This window comes from Strix aluco, chromosome 3 (genome assembly GCF_031877795.1).
Source record: "Strix aluco isolate bStrAlu1 chromosome 3, bStrAlu1.hap1, whole genome shotgun sequence".
In the NCBI taxonomy this organism is placed as follows: Eukaryota; Metazoa; Chordata; class Aves; order Strigiformes; family Strigidae; genus Strix; species Strix aluco.
The window spans coordinates 62,258,491-62,276,294 of record NC_133933.1 but is presented as its reverse complement, the minus strand read 5'-3'; the positions used below and the strand labels follow the sequence as shown (position 1 = coordinate 62,276,294).

Here is a 17,804-nt window from a genome sequence, read left to right as displayed (position 1 = left end):
TAAAAATGATGCAACTGAAGACTACAACAAACTTTTATTCTACAAAAAAATAAAAGAGTTGTTAGAAATTGATGGTATAACACATATATACAGTAGCCGATTTATTAATGCTTGAAATATGTTAACAAAGGTGAAAAAATTAATACATTGTTTTATACCACTACCAACCAAATTGTTTAACATCTCTGACCTCGTAATTTACCTAAACCATCATACTCTGAGCAATTTAGCATACTGCCAGTCCAAGCTTAAAAAAACAAAACCAGCTTAACTTTCATTTTTAAAGAGGCATTTAACAAAATGTTTGAAAAGGAAAGCTACTGCCAATATGTGTTTGATTCTGAGTATTTGTCGTCTATGACTGAAGCTTTTTCAAACTGCACATATAAAAATGAAATTAAGAAAATACTTTAAGTTTGAAAAGTATCCTTACAGCTATTTTGTGAGTTTGGACTTTCACCCACCCATATCTGCCTGACCAGAATACTACTAGTAAGTGGTGCAGTAGCATCAGTCAAGTTCTTTGAGCCAGAGTCTGCCCATGAAGGTACTTTTACCTTAAACATTGTTCATCTCAACTCCCGAGACACGTTCTGGTAATAAACACATCAGCAAGGTCTATTACAAAGCAATAGTTATTTAATGCATACCTCACTACATCCTAATGACTACTACTTGCACAGTAGATAACGAATCATTCATTCAAGTCCACTCTTTCATTAAGCTGACAGTTTGTTTACTATCCAGAATAAAAGTCCCTGTAATTGAAAAACTGAACCATGACACAGCATGAAAAAATACCCCACCTCCCAGAGGGAGAGGGCAACACACACATGCGTAACTTGCTTCTACATTCAAAGGCATGCTTATGCTTTACACTCGCGTGACATTCTCATACTTTCATCCCTTTGGGGGAAGCAGAAGGGGAATTAAAACTTGCATGTTAACGCTCTAATGATAAAGATCAAAATTCTCATCTGAGCTAAAAATGTTTCTTCTACCAAAGGGGTGTTCATGTAACAGAATCTACCCTTGGATCCTGTTATGTAAGAGAAAAACAACTTTCTCAAAACTGAGTCAAAGGATGCTTTCAGACACAGAATTTTAACAAAAGTTATGTTGAAAGAAGTTGATGAAATGCGCTTAAATGGAACAAACTGAAAATCTAGCATTATCCTATAGCCTAATCTTTCATCAGCAATTTGATGGATACACGAGCAGCGCAGTAGGTGAAACAGGAGAGGATAGAGCTACTAATTTACCTAAGCAGCCAATTAATCTCAACAATTTAACAGGAGGTTCTACTTCAATATTAAGCCATCAAAACACAAAGCCCCCCCTTATTTCTGTTAAAAACATGTAGGGTTTTTAGACCAACAACAGCTTTTACTTTTCGTGCAACATTTCTGGACTTTGAGTTACTAAAAACAAATAACCACAAAGTACTGTGACACTACCACTACCTATCCAGAATACCAAATATATTACAAAATAAGACAATGCAAATATTTGCTTAAGTTTTGGCTTCATGCATATCTGCATTTTAAAAAGTAAGCTAAAATCCTACTGTATATTCTTACAGTATATCATGTTCCACCTTCTAGAAGTAGTAAGAACATCATAACAAGGAGCATGAGACGGTAAACATAAGCTTGACAGTATTGCAGTGAAATAAGTTTTGTTATCTTACTACCTAAAGAAGGTGAAAGGCAAATTTTTACAACCTAATTTCACTTCAATTTTATTGAACTGTCTACAGTATTCTGTGAGTGTGTGCACATACACAGGCACGCACAGAAAAAGTGGTATCTACAAACAGGTTACACAAATATTTACATACATATGTTATTTACATCAACTAATATGACTGCATGATTTTCGATGTAAAAACCATACGCTTCTTGCACATATAACTGTTGCATTGGTCTTACAAAAGTAATATAAACCTTTTGCAACAACTAGCTAAGCACATATCATAGCTGATTCCAAGTTTTTAGAGCTTGCAGGTTTTTAAAAAAATACAATACCTAGAACACTGTTATCAAACAAATATGCTTTATTGGCATCTAAAAACAAAATGCACCCAACATTAAAATGTACTTTTTCATTTTTTTAAACCCACTGCAGTACGAGGAACAAATCACAAACACTTACTTTAGAGAAAACAGAGACTATAGTGTAGATTTTACAAAACCACTTTTAATCTCTGTGTTATGCTCCTTAAATAACATGGGCCATTTCTTTTTCTGCCGAATTGTAGGAACATAAGATATCACAGCTTTGTCTATACTTTAAAATTCTGCAGCAGCCTAAAAACACGGACAAGATACACCAGCACCTGTTTTCAAGTATAACAATTTCGATAGCCAACCTAAGGGTAGTATCTAAAAAAATCCATTTTCTTCCATAGGAAGTCTTTGTTTGACAAGCTGTTATTTTATCTTTGTGAAATTAAAAGCAAGTGGGGGGAAGTTTATGCTTTATCAGAGAAATAAAAAAAAAAATGTTTACCTACCATGTTCAAATTAAGAACAGTGTTCTATACAAGTCAGTTGTACAGTTATTTAAGTGAAAGATGAACATGAACATCAGATTAACTTAATTCTGGCAGACAAAAGTGAACTGCTACGGTCCAGTCAGCCATTTATCTATTACAGAGAGATGACAACTTTACAAAAGGTATCTTTTACCTACTGAGTGATGATTATGTCCCCTCAGTTTCTGTGCTTTCTACCACTGGTTCACTTTCTATATCAGCTTCTGTGTCACTCTTCTCTTTGTTTATCTCGACGGAAGATGACAGTTTTTCATAAAGTTCTGGATCGTCCTGCACCTGTGCAGTTGGTGGCTGACTTTCTGTCTCTGTATTTTCACCGTTTACCTGGGGCATATTCTCAGCTTTGCGTTGGGAAGTGGCCCCATCAAAATATTCAAAAACCCGTGGATGTGGAGGGGGGATCCAGTTGTTTGACATTCTGTCTCTTCCAAACCTGTTCCCATTAATTTCTCTGCAAAAATTAAAATCTCTGTCATCCCTATCCCTCTGTCTTTCCCAGGGTCTTCGGCGGTCATCAAAATCTCTGTGAGCATCTTGTTCAAATCCTCTATTCCAATTGGGACCACTTCTACTATCAAACCTATAGTTTACATGCCGAAACCGCTCTCTGTCTTCATGGAAGCCTTTAGGGCCACCATAAACAGGGAAGGCGTGGTGCTCTCTTTCATCATAATCTCCTCTCTGTCCCCAGTGCTTGTCTGAATTGAAACCAAAATGCTCTCTTCGACCAAGGTTATCTATACCTGGTCTTCCAAAATTTTCTCTCATGTCTACATGTGGTCTTGCAAAGTGTTCTCTTCCATCTACTGGAGGCCTTCCTATACCCTCTCTTGGATCAACTGGTGGTCGTCCAACAGAATCTCTGACATCCACTGCAGATGGTCTGTTAAGATTATCTCGGTTTTCCACTGGAGGGAAGCGATAATCTCTGTCTCCTTCCTGCTGAATGTTATCGCCTCCAAGTGGTAGTCTTTTCTCTGGGTTAGAAATGCTATCAATATTTTGTCTTCCTGGTGTTCCAAAAGGTCTTTCTGTTTGATTAAAAATATCTCCTGGAGGAAAAGGACCTCGAGGTGGTGGGTGAAGAGATGGATCAAGGATTGCTGGAGGAGGAATGGTACGCTGCGGTGGCATTCCTGGCTGCATTAATGGAAACCTTGGTCCAGGCGAATGGGGCATTAGGCCTGGACGGATATCTATGAGAGGCATTCCTGGCATCCTTTGACTACTAATATTTAAATGAGGCATGTTTTGAACCCCAGCTGGATGCTGCATTGCCAGAAGTCCAGAACTACTTGAAATATTTGGTGGTGGCACTCCCATAAGTCCAGAACTACTTGAAACATTGGGTGGTGGCATTATAAGCAGCCCAGAGTTGCTTGAGACACTCGGTGGCTGTACTCCTGCCAGAACTCCTGAGCTGCTTGAGACATTGGGTGGCTGCATTCCTGTCAGAAGGCCAGGGCTGTTTGAGACACTGGGTGGATGCACTCCAGCTAGAAGCCCTGAGCTACTTGAGACATTTGGTGGTTGCACTCCAGCCATAAGTCCAGAGCTACTTGAAACGCTGGTTGGCTGAACTCCGCCAGCAAGAGAAGAGCTACTGGAAACAGTAGGTAGCTGCACTCCTCCTGCAAGACCAGAACTGCTTGAAACAGTTGGTGGCTGCACTCCTCCTACAAGTCCAGAGCTGCTTGAAACACTGGGTGGCTGTACTCCCCCTGCAAGTCCAGAGCTACTTGAGACACTGGGTGGCTGCCCTTCTCCAGTAAGCCCAGAACTGCTTGAGACGCTGGGTGGCTGCACTCCAAGTCCAGAGCTACTTGAGACATCAGTTTGCACTAAAATGCAGCAACAAGAACAACAGTTAACAGAAAATGCCAGTGTAACACATAGCATTCAAAATAAAATGTAGTTTAATCCATATTTAGTCAATGCATTCAGTGATGATACGGCTGACAAGGTCTGTCTCAGTTTCTATAATGAACATACATCCCTCTAATCACATTAGTGATAAAGAGACATTATGCCACAGAAGTTAACATCTCTACATAGCAAAGAATGTGCAGCAGCTTACAATTGCAAACCCCACAGCCATCACCCAATTTATGCGAGGGAAGTATTAAAATCTTTGATACAACTCTATACATGTTTACTATCCTACCCTCTCCTGCTCCTTTCCATTGTCACTTGTGTAGTAAGAATGCACTTTTAAGGAGTTTTCTAAAGGGCTCCCAGTCTCAGCTTTACTTCCCGAGTCTACAAAGAAAACATCCCTGAGCATAAGCTGCTAGAAATCCATGATCAGATGATGACAAAGATGGCTCCCACCACTCCTCCAACAAACTGAAAATGACACCCAGCCTAAAAGTCCTACTCTGTAGTTACTAGTGCAATGGACTAGGATCTGCAAAAAAACCCTCAGAGGTATGCTGTTTCCTGTATGCAGTCATATCACACAATAAAGACATTTCGTACCAGATCTATTGTTTTCACTGGAAGAAATCTGAAGGTCTGTAAGATGTGATCCCTTTTCATCCGATTCTGGTTTGTTGATTGGCAGAGGATTAAAAACACTTCCAGCAGATAACGTTGGAGTAGCTAGATTGCTAGTAACTGTGCCAACTGGTAGAACAAGGCTAGTAAAAGGAACATCCTTCATCGTCTCTTGTGCAATTGGTAATGGAGGCTGTACTAAAGCTGCAGAGAAACAACAGAAGTGTACCACAGTAATCATATATTCAAGCCTTCAAGATTAGTTTGGCAGAGGTCAGGCTGATAAATCAGAATAAGTGAAATTGATTACCCTAAGTGTTACAGTTTTTGATATTAATTTCTTATCCTCAATCAGCACTGTAATATTTTTTTGTAGAGACCATGAACTGCAGGCAATCTAAGAAATCAGTACTCTTTAACAGATATTTTTAAACATTAAATGAATTCACTTAAAAGGCTAAACAAAATTATAAATTATTCAGTGACTAACACCAAATAGCTCAAATAACATACATCTGGTACAGCTAGGTTCAAATATTGAACTATGCACACAAATAATAAATAATTAATTTGCCGTGGTTTTTTTTTTCCAGTAACTCCACGGTAGCTGTAATTTTTCAGTCAACTTGAAAAGCTCTGTAAATCTTTTTCTCACTACCTGCTTAAACCAGCTGAACAACAACTTCTGTGTTGCTGTTTTCCATTACACAGAATTAACTTGCTTTTGATTAAATAACAAGTAGTATAACAACTAAGCTTTTCATAACACACAAACAACTATTAGAAGAATCAAACTTACGTGTTGGGACAACTGGTGGGACAACAGGTGGCGGGACAACAGGTGGTGGAACCACAGGTGGAACTGGGGGAGGCATATAACCTGTATGGAAAAAAAATGACAAATTATTACAAGGTAAGCAAATAAAGTTTTACAATAAAAGCTTGCCTGCATTATTCATCCTGAAAAGCTGCATCACTGAAGACTAGCAAACGACAAATGTATGGGAAAAGGCAGCAGTGGTTATTGTTTTCAAAAACAGCCCCATCTTTACTGTAGATGATCTGCATGTGCATCTTTAGAAGTGATTTCTGGCAACAATATCCAAAGAAGAAAATTCAGAGTTTCAAAATTTTCCAAAGCAAGCAGATTATTCTTAAGATTTTTAAATTTTCATTTTTATCAAAGTTCAAATAAAATTCTGCTGTAATTACTATTCTCAATATTATTTTACCAGTGTATTCTGTCAAGTTAGACATGAGAAATCTCATACTAGATTAAAGTTAAGGATTCAAAGGTCAGTTGTCTCAGACAGTAACCACTAGCTGATGGAAAACTACACAAAGCGTGATGTACATAGCAGCACACAAACTGAGTATACTCGTTACATACTTAACTTCATTTTTACTAACTTACCTGGAGGTGGCTGTGAAGGGTTGAAACTTGCTCGCAAGAAGGGTGGAGGAGGAATTGCGCTATAACCAGGAGGAGGGACAGACATTGTGACGGGAAATGCAGGTGGAACCAAGCTAACAGCAGGCACAGCTGGAGCTACTGGAATCTTTTTTCATGGGAAGAAAAAACAAGCAACTTCAATACTTAACAGTATTCAGTGACATTAAAAGAGGGATGAACCGATCTGACTGCAATTCATGTTAAGCATTAAATGTACCAAAGGCTTGTATATATTCTGAACACCCTGAAGAATTAGATTGCATTCTGAAATGGTACCTACACTACAGGTAAACAAGGACACTGGAAGAATCCTATGCTATCTTTTCTTTATTCTAAAAAGAACAGAAAAATACACAGTTAAACACTACACTTATTCAAGAATAAAAATTTACTCATGGGAAAGAAGTGAATGCAGAAAAGGAGAGAGAGAAAAACAAGGAAAATGTAGATAGTGCAGCAATTTCAGAGCACTTAGGAAACAGTGATTCTATTCTCATTAGAAAAATTTACGTATTTTAGAACAGTACTGGAAAGTTGAGTTTAGTGTATGTAACAGACCAATAATCCTGACAAAATCCTGAAAATTACTTAACATTTCTCAAACCTCTGTTCGAGCTACATGCTTTGATACAGTGCAACATAATTACAAGTAATTAGTGACAGGATAAAAGCTATATACATGTATAATTAAATATATACTGGTCACAGCATACACTAGGAGACAGTTGAAATAAGAAGACCGAAGACAATTTTTGTGAAAAGAAAAAAGCTCAAAATTCAATGCAAGGAAATGCAAATATTTTAACTGTCATAGTAATTTTATCTCAGTTCAAGTATTGGAAATGTCTATATATGTTAGGAAAGACAAAATAGTAATATGAATACAAAAAATTTTGCATTAAGCAACTGCTTCTCATTTTACAATTTCATATGGTCATTATAAAAAGGATTTAAAGAGTTTGACAAACAGCATTTGTATTTATACTTTATAAACATGTGTAGCGTAGTATGCTCAAGAAAAAAGACACACTATTCTCCTAGCCTTCCACAATACCTTGTTAATGACTGGATGTTTTAGAAGGAGAAAAAAAAAAAATCCAGCAGAGAATCAAAGACTCATGAATTACTGCATAGAGAGCGCAACAGCACACTACTTGAATAACCATGTCCCCTATGAAATCCTGCCCCAAATTACTGAGAAAATAATTAAACTTATATTCAAAGCTGATATGGGGAAAAGCACAAAGGTAGAGAAGAAACAAGAACAAGTGAAAAAAAGATTACTGCATTTCTCAGCTTACAGAAAGATGCTTTGCTCTATAAGCAAAATACTTTCTGTAAGCTCATTTTAATTTCTCCTTAAAAAACTAACATGCCACTAATTTTTTAATTATTTTTTAGGGTTTTGTTTTGTTTTTTTACAATTGCTCAGTCTTTAGCATTTAAGCCTTCATTTGAGTTTGTACACAAGTTTGGGATATGCTGTGCATGAAACAAAAGCTTAACCATTGCAACTGATTCTACTCTAAAATATTTCAGAAATAAACACACATGCACACAGAAATAAAGTATTTTTTATTTAAATACTTTAACTCAGCATCAAAGTTTATCTGTACTGAATAAAAAGTTTGTCCTCCAGTTTTCTGGGGTTTTTGCAAACTCAGACCCATACAAACCTGCAGCATAGTGACTGGTTGTGTGTAAGCTTCTGTCTGCGTTGTAATAACTGTACTCTTATCAACTGCAGCACTCTGTGTAGTTTGAGTATTTTCTTTAGCAGCTTCTGAGCTTCTGGCTGTTTCCCATTCTTTAAAAAAAAAAAATAATTAGTATGTTATTTTTATTTAAATACTAAAAAGTCCTCTTCCTCCTTAAAACATAAATTTTAATCTGGGTGTATAGATTCATTACAAATAACCCTCAAACTTATTATGAAAAGAAGCAAGTGCAATTATTTATTATATATTTTGAAGAATGCAAAATATCTTTAATCATCTGTTTAATTATGCCTGTTTACAATCTGATTTTTCAGAACTTGCAGAGTTTTTTCACCAATCATTCTGTTAATAATTTGTAATACAGAGTATGCTCCAGTTTTCTGAAAACTGGTGTTTGCCAACATATCTGTGTTATCAGCTGGCTACTGTACAATGACAAAGAATCCTCATGTTAAACAAACCTCACTCCAACCCCCATTTCTTCCTTCTGCCACTTCCTCAAAAAGTTTTGTATTTCAAGTATAACATAATGAATGTATTTCAATAATGTTCCATGTTTTAATTGTTGTGCCATTTATATTCAATTTTTACTCAAAGCAAGACTGCATTTTGAACTGAAAAATCATTGTCGCTATTATAAAACAGTCTTAATCTACTGTTTACTTCAGTATAGTCCAGTCATTTGGTGCTAGATCCATTTCAAGAAAACACACTACTCGTCAGTCTTTTACAAACCTAACAAACCTCTCAATTAACAAACCTCTGCATTTCAGAGTAAGGTCTAACATTACCCACTTTCCTGTCTATTCATCTTTATGGAGGAAATACCTTAAGGTGCAGCTAAGCTGTGCCTATTTGGACAAGTTACAACTTAAGTCTTAAACATGATTATAAGACTTTTCACAATCACAAGCAGATCATAATTACTATGCAAATTAATATTTTACAAACTTAGAAATGAGTACACAGCAAATTCATAACTTTAAAAAAAATGCTAACCTTTATTCACTTGCTTAAATTAATTCACCTTTGTCACTAATTCCTCATTATCGTGACAATCAACTACTCATCTACAAAGACAATCTGGATTTCATTATTACAGTGCCATTTATATTGTAAGCAAGTAGCTGGTATAATTTAAGTAAATTGAAAAAGAGTATGTTTTACCTAAACCAATAAACTTTCTGAGGATTTGCAATTATCAAAATAAACACATTTTCTAACTATCAGAATCCTATTAATGTCTGTACCTGTATTTACTGTTTCCTGGTCAATCATGCCACCTTCAGCAAAGCCCTCCAAATCATCCAATTTTACTTTCTCCCAAGGAATATATGAAACTCCCAGATCCACATCCCAGAATTGCTTGTATTCTGTTTTGACACCTTTATTCAAAGCCCAGGCAATCTGAAAATAAAACCCAACCAGATAATCCGGTTAAATTATATAACCTGTGAACAGAATATTTCAGATAATTTCCTTCATTTTTCTGTCACTGCAGATCAATCTCCAGTGTCTCTATTTATTAAAACTTCAATAAGTTCTTAATTTTAAATGAACTTGTAGGAAGTTTACTTGGCCTTTGCACAGGTATGTGGAAGATTGATTACATCAAAAAGCTTAAAATTTTTTCCACGTTAATTCTAACATATATATGGGGAAATTAAACACAGTACTTCAAGGACTCATCCTAAACCATCAAAGAAGGTAGAAAAAAACCCCACAGCATTTAATCATATATTTAGCTCTATAAGAATACTATCAAATTTAATATTAAGTGATCCACATGGTCAGGTACAGGACTTAAGTTGTTTACAGTCTCGTACTCTTACCACTAGCACATACAAGTATCAAGTCATAATTTCATTTTACTCTCTTTGTAATGCAAATCTTGTTAAAAGCTGCATTTCACACAGAGAGGAAAGAAAACAATTTACACCTTATTGCTTCATTCTTCTCCATACTGTACATTGGAATGAACAGCTCCTAAATGACAAATCATATTAAAAACTGTACTGTATGTGAAATGGACAGCATCCTTAGATTAAAGTCAACTTACCTTAATAATTTTAGATCCTATTTTATAGGACCCAGAACTAAGTTTCTGAAGAGCACGATAAGCATCTTGTCTATGAACCATACAAACATAAGCACAACCTCTTGGGGGAATCATCTATGGAAAAAAAGCAACGGTCTTAAAGTAGGAAAACCAGCACTTCAGATTACATAACTACACTAAGTGAATACCAGTAGAAAGGCTTACACTGTAAACAACTGTTACCTTAATCAGTACTAGTAACAATTTTGAGCATCAGCAAAACAAGAGTGATATTGGCAGGGTACTTCGGTTATTTTCAAGAAGCAGCAGCAAGCTGAAGAATGGGTGCTAAAAATTACATGAAATATTTGAACATCACGGAGCAGACAAGAACTGGGAGCTGTGCTATGACAACTGCAGAAAAGCAGCACTCCAAATTCACCGCAAGCTGAGCAACAACCTTTCACAGAGGCACAAACTAGTGATTAAAAATATCTAGCATTTTTGAAAGGTAGAGCCCTCATTCCTGAAGTGTCATTTCCACTAGCTTTTTGATGTTTTATTTAGGAAAGAAAAGTATGATGTGGCATGGGATCTTTCAAAGTTTGCATCATTACGCATGACAACTGCTTATTTTAGTTTTAGTCAAAAACATAGGTGTGCTTTTATGTTGTGTAGGAGCACACAGTAACGTAACAACAAAAATATTTAAGATGGCAGATTTTAATGCAGTTCTTACAAAAATATGTTTAAGATATACAACTATGTTAGCCTAGGTACTTAAAGCTTCATGGAATGCGTAGCATGAACTATTTACAATGTGGTTTGCCTCTGAAATGTAAGAGACACTGGGACATTATGGCTGTTACATTAATCTCCTTTGAACTTTCTTAATTGCTAGTCCCTGCAAATCAAAATGAGGTTTATGTCAGACTATGGGGCTTTTTTACTTGTGAAACTTTTTAAAAGACTCTGAAATGCCACAAAAACTGTATTAATACGGTAGGAAAAATAGTAAAAATATTATCCAAATTGAATGAAATTGCATGAGAAGCACTTTAAAACTGCTGGAGCAAGAGACAAATATCAAAATTTCTCTCATGTAAATATGTTATTTTAGGAGAAAAATACTTTCTCTTGAAGCTGAATTATAGGCAACACTGAAGTACGACTCAGCATCTAAATCTAAATTGCTCTAAATCATGAGAAATAGATCCAATTGTAAGAATCTTTAATTGTCATTTTTTAGACTAAACACTTGTTTACAGTACAATTTCTTTTCTTCTAAATGTTTTATCCACACTGATTCCACTTAAGGAACCCTTTGTATGGAACATAACCAAGAACAAGTGTGGATACAGATAACTTTGTGTCCATTAGTTCAAGGAAAAATTATACCCGCCCCATGCCACATCACAAAAAGAGAAAAGACATAACTTCTTGTTTATTAAGATCCTGCTTTAAAAAATGGTGTAAACTGTTAGTGCTTGGGAAAAGCCATTTTACCATGAAGTGTACTGTCTTTAGTACTTCAAAAGACAGTACATGGAAACCAACAAGCAAGTATCACAGCCAGTTTTTTTAACAGTGACAAAAAAGTCTCCTAAATACTAGCTTAAGCTGCTAAAAGGAATTCAGAGGCATAAGCATGTTTAAATTGCTAGTCTGTAATCCCTGAAAATGCATGATAACATGCTTACTTACATTAATTGACTCTATTTGTCCAAATTCTTCAAACAAGTTAGTTAAATCTTGCTGTGTAGCCTTCTTGTCTACTTGACCTACCCAAAGAGTAGTACTGCAAACTGTCAAGAGAGACATTCACGTCAATCAAAACACTAGAATGTTAGTTTATAAAATACTCTATAGCATGGATATAAAAGGCTTTAGAATTACACAGAGACCACTCATCAAAAAGCAAGAATAGTAAATCTATTACTTACTATATAGAGATTAAGTACATTAACAAAAATGTTAAAGACACCAAACAGATACTCAGTACAAGTGTTCATTTTTCTTCTAAACAAAATGTTGTTTTAAATGAAAAATAAAATTCTGTAATTATTAGCTAAGGAATTGCAGTAGAAATTACTTCAGAAAAAAATCATTTCTATTCCATGTTCCATAAAAACATTCCTCTAGGATTCAAAGTCAGTTTTAATGAAGTAAGACTAAGTTCTAACTGGCTTGAAGTGTATTACAGAAGGAACTTAACTGCAGTATTATGCACTGCGTTTTCACCTGAAAGAAACGGAAACCGTACTTTCACTTTACCTTGGGGAACCGTGCCAGAAAAACAGACCTGGCTGAGGCCCACCACTGAGCTGAAGATGTCCATGATACTTCTGACTCTTGTCAATGCCACCACAAGCCCAGATTCCTGCAATTTGACTCCCAAATGCCTACCCCCACTCCCCTCACCAAATACAAACACTCACTGACATGAGCTAAAACTTCCTTCCCCCATATGTACATGGTTCCAATTCTTTTGTCTCCCAAATATTACCCAATCTGTGTGTGCAAGCCATGACAAACTCATAGCAGTTATTTCAACTTAACACAGGGTGTTCTAAATCAGATTAGGCCAATATTGGTGGTTTTCCTCAAATATCTTACTCCCCTGAGTAATCCACGCAGGATCTTAAAGGATTTAAGGCAGAACAAAACCAGATAACCTGAATCTCTTAGGCCTGCCCTATCCTGAACCAAGGAAATATTCTTTCTTCATCATCATCTTGATATATCACACATCCTTCCTGTACCAATCTTGGTGCACCAAACTGGATACCAGTGTTGTGCATTCCTCTGTCAACTGACATTTTCAGTTGACAGCAGTACTGAGAATGACTAGCCTTAAGATTTCTCTTGGGCAAAACTTGTTCCTCACGTGCTTGTAGATGGCTGTTTTGTTTCTCATGGTGTTAAGCTCTATGAAACAATTCTTCAGCCCTCAGGAAGTGCTAACAGTGGCTGTCACTGAAAAAATTTCATGAAGTAAAATGCTTGTCTGGTGAATTACCTATTTATTTATTTACCCCCCCAAAAGTTTCCACACTTCACTTAGCCGCCTTAATATTTCCTTTCCATGAGCCAGGTCACTTCACAGGACCGCAACTGCTGTTGTTGTTCATCCGGTTACTTAAAATCCCTGCCTCCCAGTTCCCATCCATTCTGATTATAGCTCCCTGCTGGGGAGAAATCTACACCATAAAACTGATTTGCCTCTTTTCATGTGAAAAGCTAGAGAAGAAAAAAATATACATCTAAACTGTAGTACAGTCCTGAGTTTAAAGCCACCTTGGAATGATGTAAAATATTAATGTGAACAGAACACTCTTTCCTTTACAAAAATGAATTTTGAACTGCTTAACTTGTTAGATAAATGATATAGCGTAAAAACACAAAATAAATGCAAAACTACATCAGAAACTGTGTATAGACTATCTAAACAAAGTTAAATTCGGGAACATAAGTTTATTACAAAAATAAATTAAGTACAATTATGCATCCCAAGAATCCAGAGTCCTGCTAACAGCAGCAATGGGATATACCAACACAGTAGCAGATGACTTATACCTAATTTCCCTGTTTCTAGCACTCATCTCAAAATACATTCCCTTTGATTTAAGCAACTGTGTGGAGAAAGTTCTTCTCCCTGCTACCTTCCTTCTTTTTAGTATGTGAATTTAGTATGTAAATGACAGCAGTGCACAGCAGTACATCGCAGAAGCTGAAATCCAGTTGGTTTTTGGATGCTTTCTTAAGATGCAGCCATTATGGTCTATCTTATGATAGCAAATTACTTATTTCACATTTCCACCTGCCTTGGGTCTATGTTCCTGGGAAAAGCTATTTAAAAAGCACTCTAAAAGTTTAACAAAACTGGCCTCTATTTAAAATATTCAGCAAAGTGTCCAAAGCATATCATACTTAAATGTCTTATCAGCACACCAATTTTCAGATCGAGCACTGACCATCTTCAAATGCCCCACAGAAGACAGCATTAAAGAGAAAGTAGATTATAACTTAGGGACAGCCCTTGCCACCCTCTGTTCAAAAGTAAAATCACTTCCTTTCCTCTAAGATGAAATGATGTACCTGTCTAAGTGGTTAAGAAACATAAGAAAACAAACGTACGAAAAATGTTACAGTTACTGTATTTTGTGACAGTACTCAAGCTAAATCTTGTTCCTTCAGTGGAAAACAAAGCCTTTTTTCCCTTTAATACTGCATTATTAAAACAGTAAGCGGCTGCCACTTACCACTTAGTGTTTTTGACCGTATAGGAGGCAATCCCTTTTTCTGACGTTCTTTTTCCCTTTCCCTAGCTCTTCTTTCACTGGAATATGACCGAGATGACTTTCTCTTCCTTTCTCTTGATCTTGAGCGTGAACGTTTTCTGTGTTTACGCTTACGAGAACCAGACCGTGATCTAGACCTTCGTTTTCTTGGTGACCTATAAAACACTTAATTTCAGTATGCTGAGTTAAAAAAATTAAATTCTAATATAGTTGTCTTTTAACTACAAACTTTAAGCAGGATACAGACATTTCTGTTATATTCACTTAAACTGTTTCAGGAAATAAACTTAATGCCATTAGTGTGAGGAACAAAAAATACACCTTGAGCTTGAAACAAAACAAAAAACATTCAAAGAGTTCCATAACGTATCTGTTTTTCTGGCACAGAAAACATGACCAGCTGCTAGTGTTAGTTATGTTTGTTACCTGAAGAGGTCTTTAAAAAAATTAAAGTAGACTACAAATATGCAAAATGAACTGTCATACAGAAAGTCTGCATCTAACACACAGTATTAAATGAATATTTTTTTTCATTACCAAAAACTGCTCATGACAATTTTGGAAAATACAGAATTGGGAATGATAGTCACAAACTGCAACTTTGTTTCAGAAAACCTTCATTTACTTAATACAAGTTAATTATAAAACCTTGAACGAGATCTTGAACGAGTTCTTGATCTTGAACGAACAGCGGATTTCTTTTCCTCTTGTTCAAAAATCTCTTCTTCAGCAACATCCTGTCCTTCATCTATATCCATGTCCTGAGATCAGACGTAAAAGATGTTGAATAAGATTTAATAAATATACTCACAATATATATGACTATACTAAAGCATACATCCATATTACTCATTTTGAAATCATCTTAGCATACGTTTTCCTTTCAACTTCTGTAATCAAATTTAATATAGGTTCTACCTGTTGTTGAATATCCATTGAATCATCTACATTCGTTTCCACTTCTAAAAACTGCTGCTGACTACTCCCTTGTGACGGTGAAGCAGAGTGCTCTGAACCAAAATTTCCTTCTTGATTCTCCTCAGGGCTTGCCTAAATAAAAAATATATCGTTAAAAGCCTCATAATTCAAAATGCTTACTGTGTCAAAACGTAATACTACATGAAACAACTGTTCAAATATCTCTGAAAAACTATTTATCAAGTTTCTCTTATTTTCACACTTCCCATTAATGTGAAAGCTGAACTAGATGTCACTCCATTCCATACCTTTTTTTGTATCCTTCTTAAATACAAAACTTTGAAATAATTAATATTCCTGACTATAAAAAATTATTATTTGCTGAATCAAAAAAACAAAGTACACTATTTGTTGCTTAATTTGGCTGGCTTGAAAACAAAAACTCGCAGAACAAACAACAGTGATGGCAGTCATATGTACAGTGACACTGAAAGATACCCATTGGTCACCCATACACACCCATTAATAAATTATATTTTGTTATTAACATAATGGAAATATTTGTAGTACCAGTTGAACTAGTTTAAAAAAATTTACATTTAACTCCAAACTTTCTTACAGTGCACAATTTAAGTCAAGTAATTGCTACAAGATAAGGGAGGGTGTTGAGTCATTTATGTCAGTATGTCAATTACAAGACCTACCAAAATTAAGAAAAAACGTAAAATACTAAAGGTATTGTTGATTTGCTAGAGAAAAAACTATAATGACCTAAACATTGGATTGAAAGTATAGATTTGGAATAAATATCTGTAAGATATGGAAGAAATTCAAGAAATAACAGTAAATACAATGAAAATACTCAGAAATGCTATCAATACAATTTTGAAAAGTAATTTTAAACTTATAATCCAATATTGCAGGTAAACATTACAGTGATTCTCATTACGTTTTCACTTTAATTAAACAAATGCTAGATATTCTGTCAGGAGAATGGTAGAAAGTTAGCAGAATGACATGTAGTACCAAGGTTTTTTTGCTTCATATTTTTACAGCTTATAATCACAATTTCCAGAAAAATAAATTCTACTGTAATTCATTCAATGCATTTTCCTTCTAACATTATCTATCTCATTTTCCTTTTAGTTAATTATTCTTCAACAATCTCTTTCTTGATATCAATCCCTACGTTTCTTGTTGCTCCTTCTGTCTGTCTCCTATTCTCTCCTTGTCTCCCTCTGCTCCTAATCAGATGCTTAATAATTTTTTGTGTTTTATTTTTCCTTCTCTTAATCTTTCTCACTGATGATTAAACATGAAATTAAAGAAAAATCTTTCTTGTAGCACAGTGCAGTCATTACACTGTAGTTCCAGCGGAAGTTTGTGCCTCTTAGCTGCTATCAAGGTGAAAATAAAACTTTATCTCCATATTGACTAGACAGGAAGCTGAGCTGACCTGAAGGGAAACAACTTCTGGACTTGGAATAGAATATCAAATAATAAAGGGTGTATAAATGTACTGTAACTTAATTTCATGTGAAATTAATTTAAACTGTAATTCTGCTTATTTTACAATAACGTTGGCATTCAGCACTTTTGTTTTCAAATTAGTTACTTTTAGATACATGGCATCAGAAACTCCTAAAACAGATGCACTCTTCAAAGCTATATTCCTTTACAACGTCTTTTTATTATTTAAAGCCAGAAATTGCTAGATATCCACCAACATCAAAAACTATTTAGTCTGTGGCTATGTTGTACAGACTTTCTCAGTTACTGCACTTAAATGAGAAATGAAAATAAAACATAGTAAAATAAAGCAGTAGAATAAGAAAACAGTATCTAGTAAAAATCAATTTACTCTTCTAAACAATTAAAAACTCAAAGCCACAAATTCAAAACTCAAATGACATTCTTGATTGAAAGCTGAGTGACTGCACCTTTGCATAGGTTAAACGAAAATCCCCAACAGATGTTTGTTACGTTTGTGGTCCCTTAGATTTTCTTTCAATCTAGAACTTCTGTTTTACTGTAAAACTAGATCCAAATACTTCACAGAAAATCCACTTTATATCTGGTCGGTATCAAGACAGAACAAACTTTTGGGTTTTTTTCTAATGGGATCAGGAATCGGGATGAGGAGGGGAAAAGAGCTGCTAAATAACGAGGACTAATTTCAGAAGAAATAAACTAATTTACTTCAATGTAGAGAGGATCCAATTCACATAGTAAAGAAGGAATCTTGGGTTGTCTTGAGCATTGGTTCTTAATCATTTCTCAGGAAATACACGACTCTATTCCTCAGCTCAGATTCTTCAACAGA

General features: G+C 35.4%; 1 protein-coding gene across 11 annotated transcripts in view; it reads right to left on the bottom strand.

Annotated features, from left to right (window-relative positions):
- The window catches only part of SCAF8 (SR-related CTD associated factor 8), a 166,252-nt gene that overhangs the window by 102,690 nt on the left and 45,758 nt on the right, over window positions 1–17,804 (bottom strand). For 7 of the 11 annotated variants that reach the window (XM_074818809.1, XM_074818814.1, XM_074818815.1 and 4 more), the window contains 11 exons: window positions 15,482–15,613; window positions 15,212–15,324; window positions 14,525–14,718; window positions 11,967–12,067; window positions 10,284–10,397; window positions 9,475–9,631; window positions 8,183–8,313; window positions 6,468–6,612; window positions 5,853–5,933; window positions 5,036–5,257; window positions 2,039–4,398 (listed from right to left, as the gene is read on the bottom strand). In XM_074818809.1, coding sequence (XP_074674910.1) covers window positions 2,705–4,398; window positions 5,036–5,257; window positions 5,853–5,933; window positions 6,468–6,612; window positions 8,183–8,313; window positions 9,475–9,631; window positions 10,284–10,397; window positions 11,967–12,067; window positions 14,525–14,718; window positions 15,212–15,324; window positions 15,482–15,613 — 3,084 coding nt within the window. In that variant the 3' untranslated portion in view covers window positions 2,039–2,704. Of the gene's footprint in view, window positions 1–2,038; window positions 4,399–5,035; window positions 5,258–5,852; window positions 5,934–6,467; window positions 6,613–8,182; window positions 8,314–9,474; window positions 9,632–10,283; window positions 10,398–11,966; window positions 12,068–14,524; window positions 14,719–15,211; window positions 15,325–15,481; window positions 15,614–17,804 lie in introns of those variants that run through there. The other 4 variants (XR_012622526.1, XM_074818812.1, XM_074818810.1 and 1 more) reach the window with 1 other exon arrangement.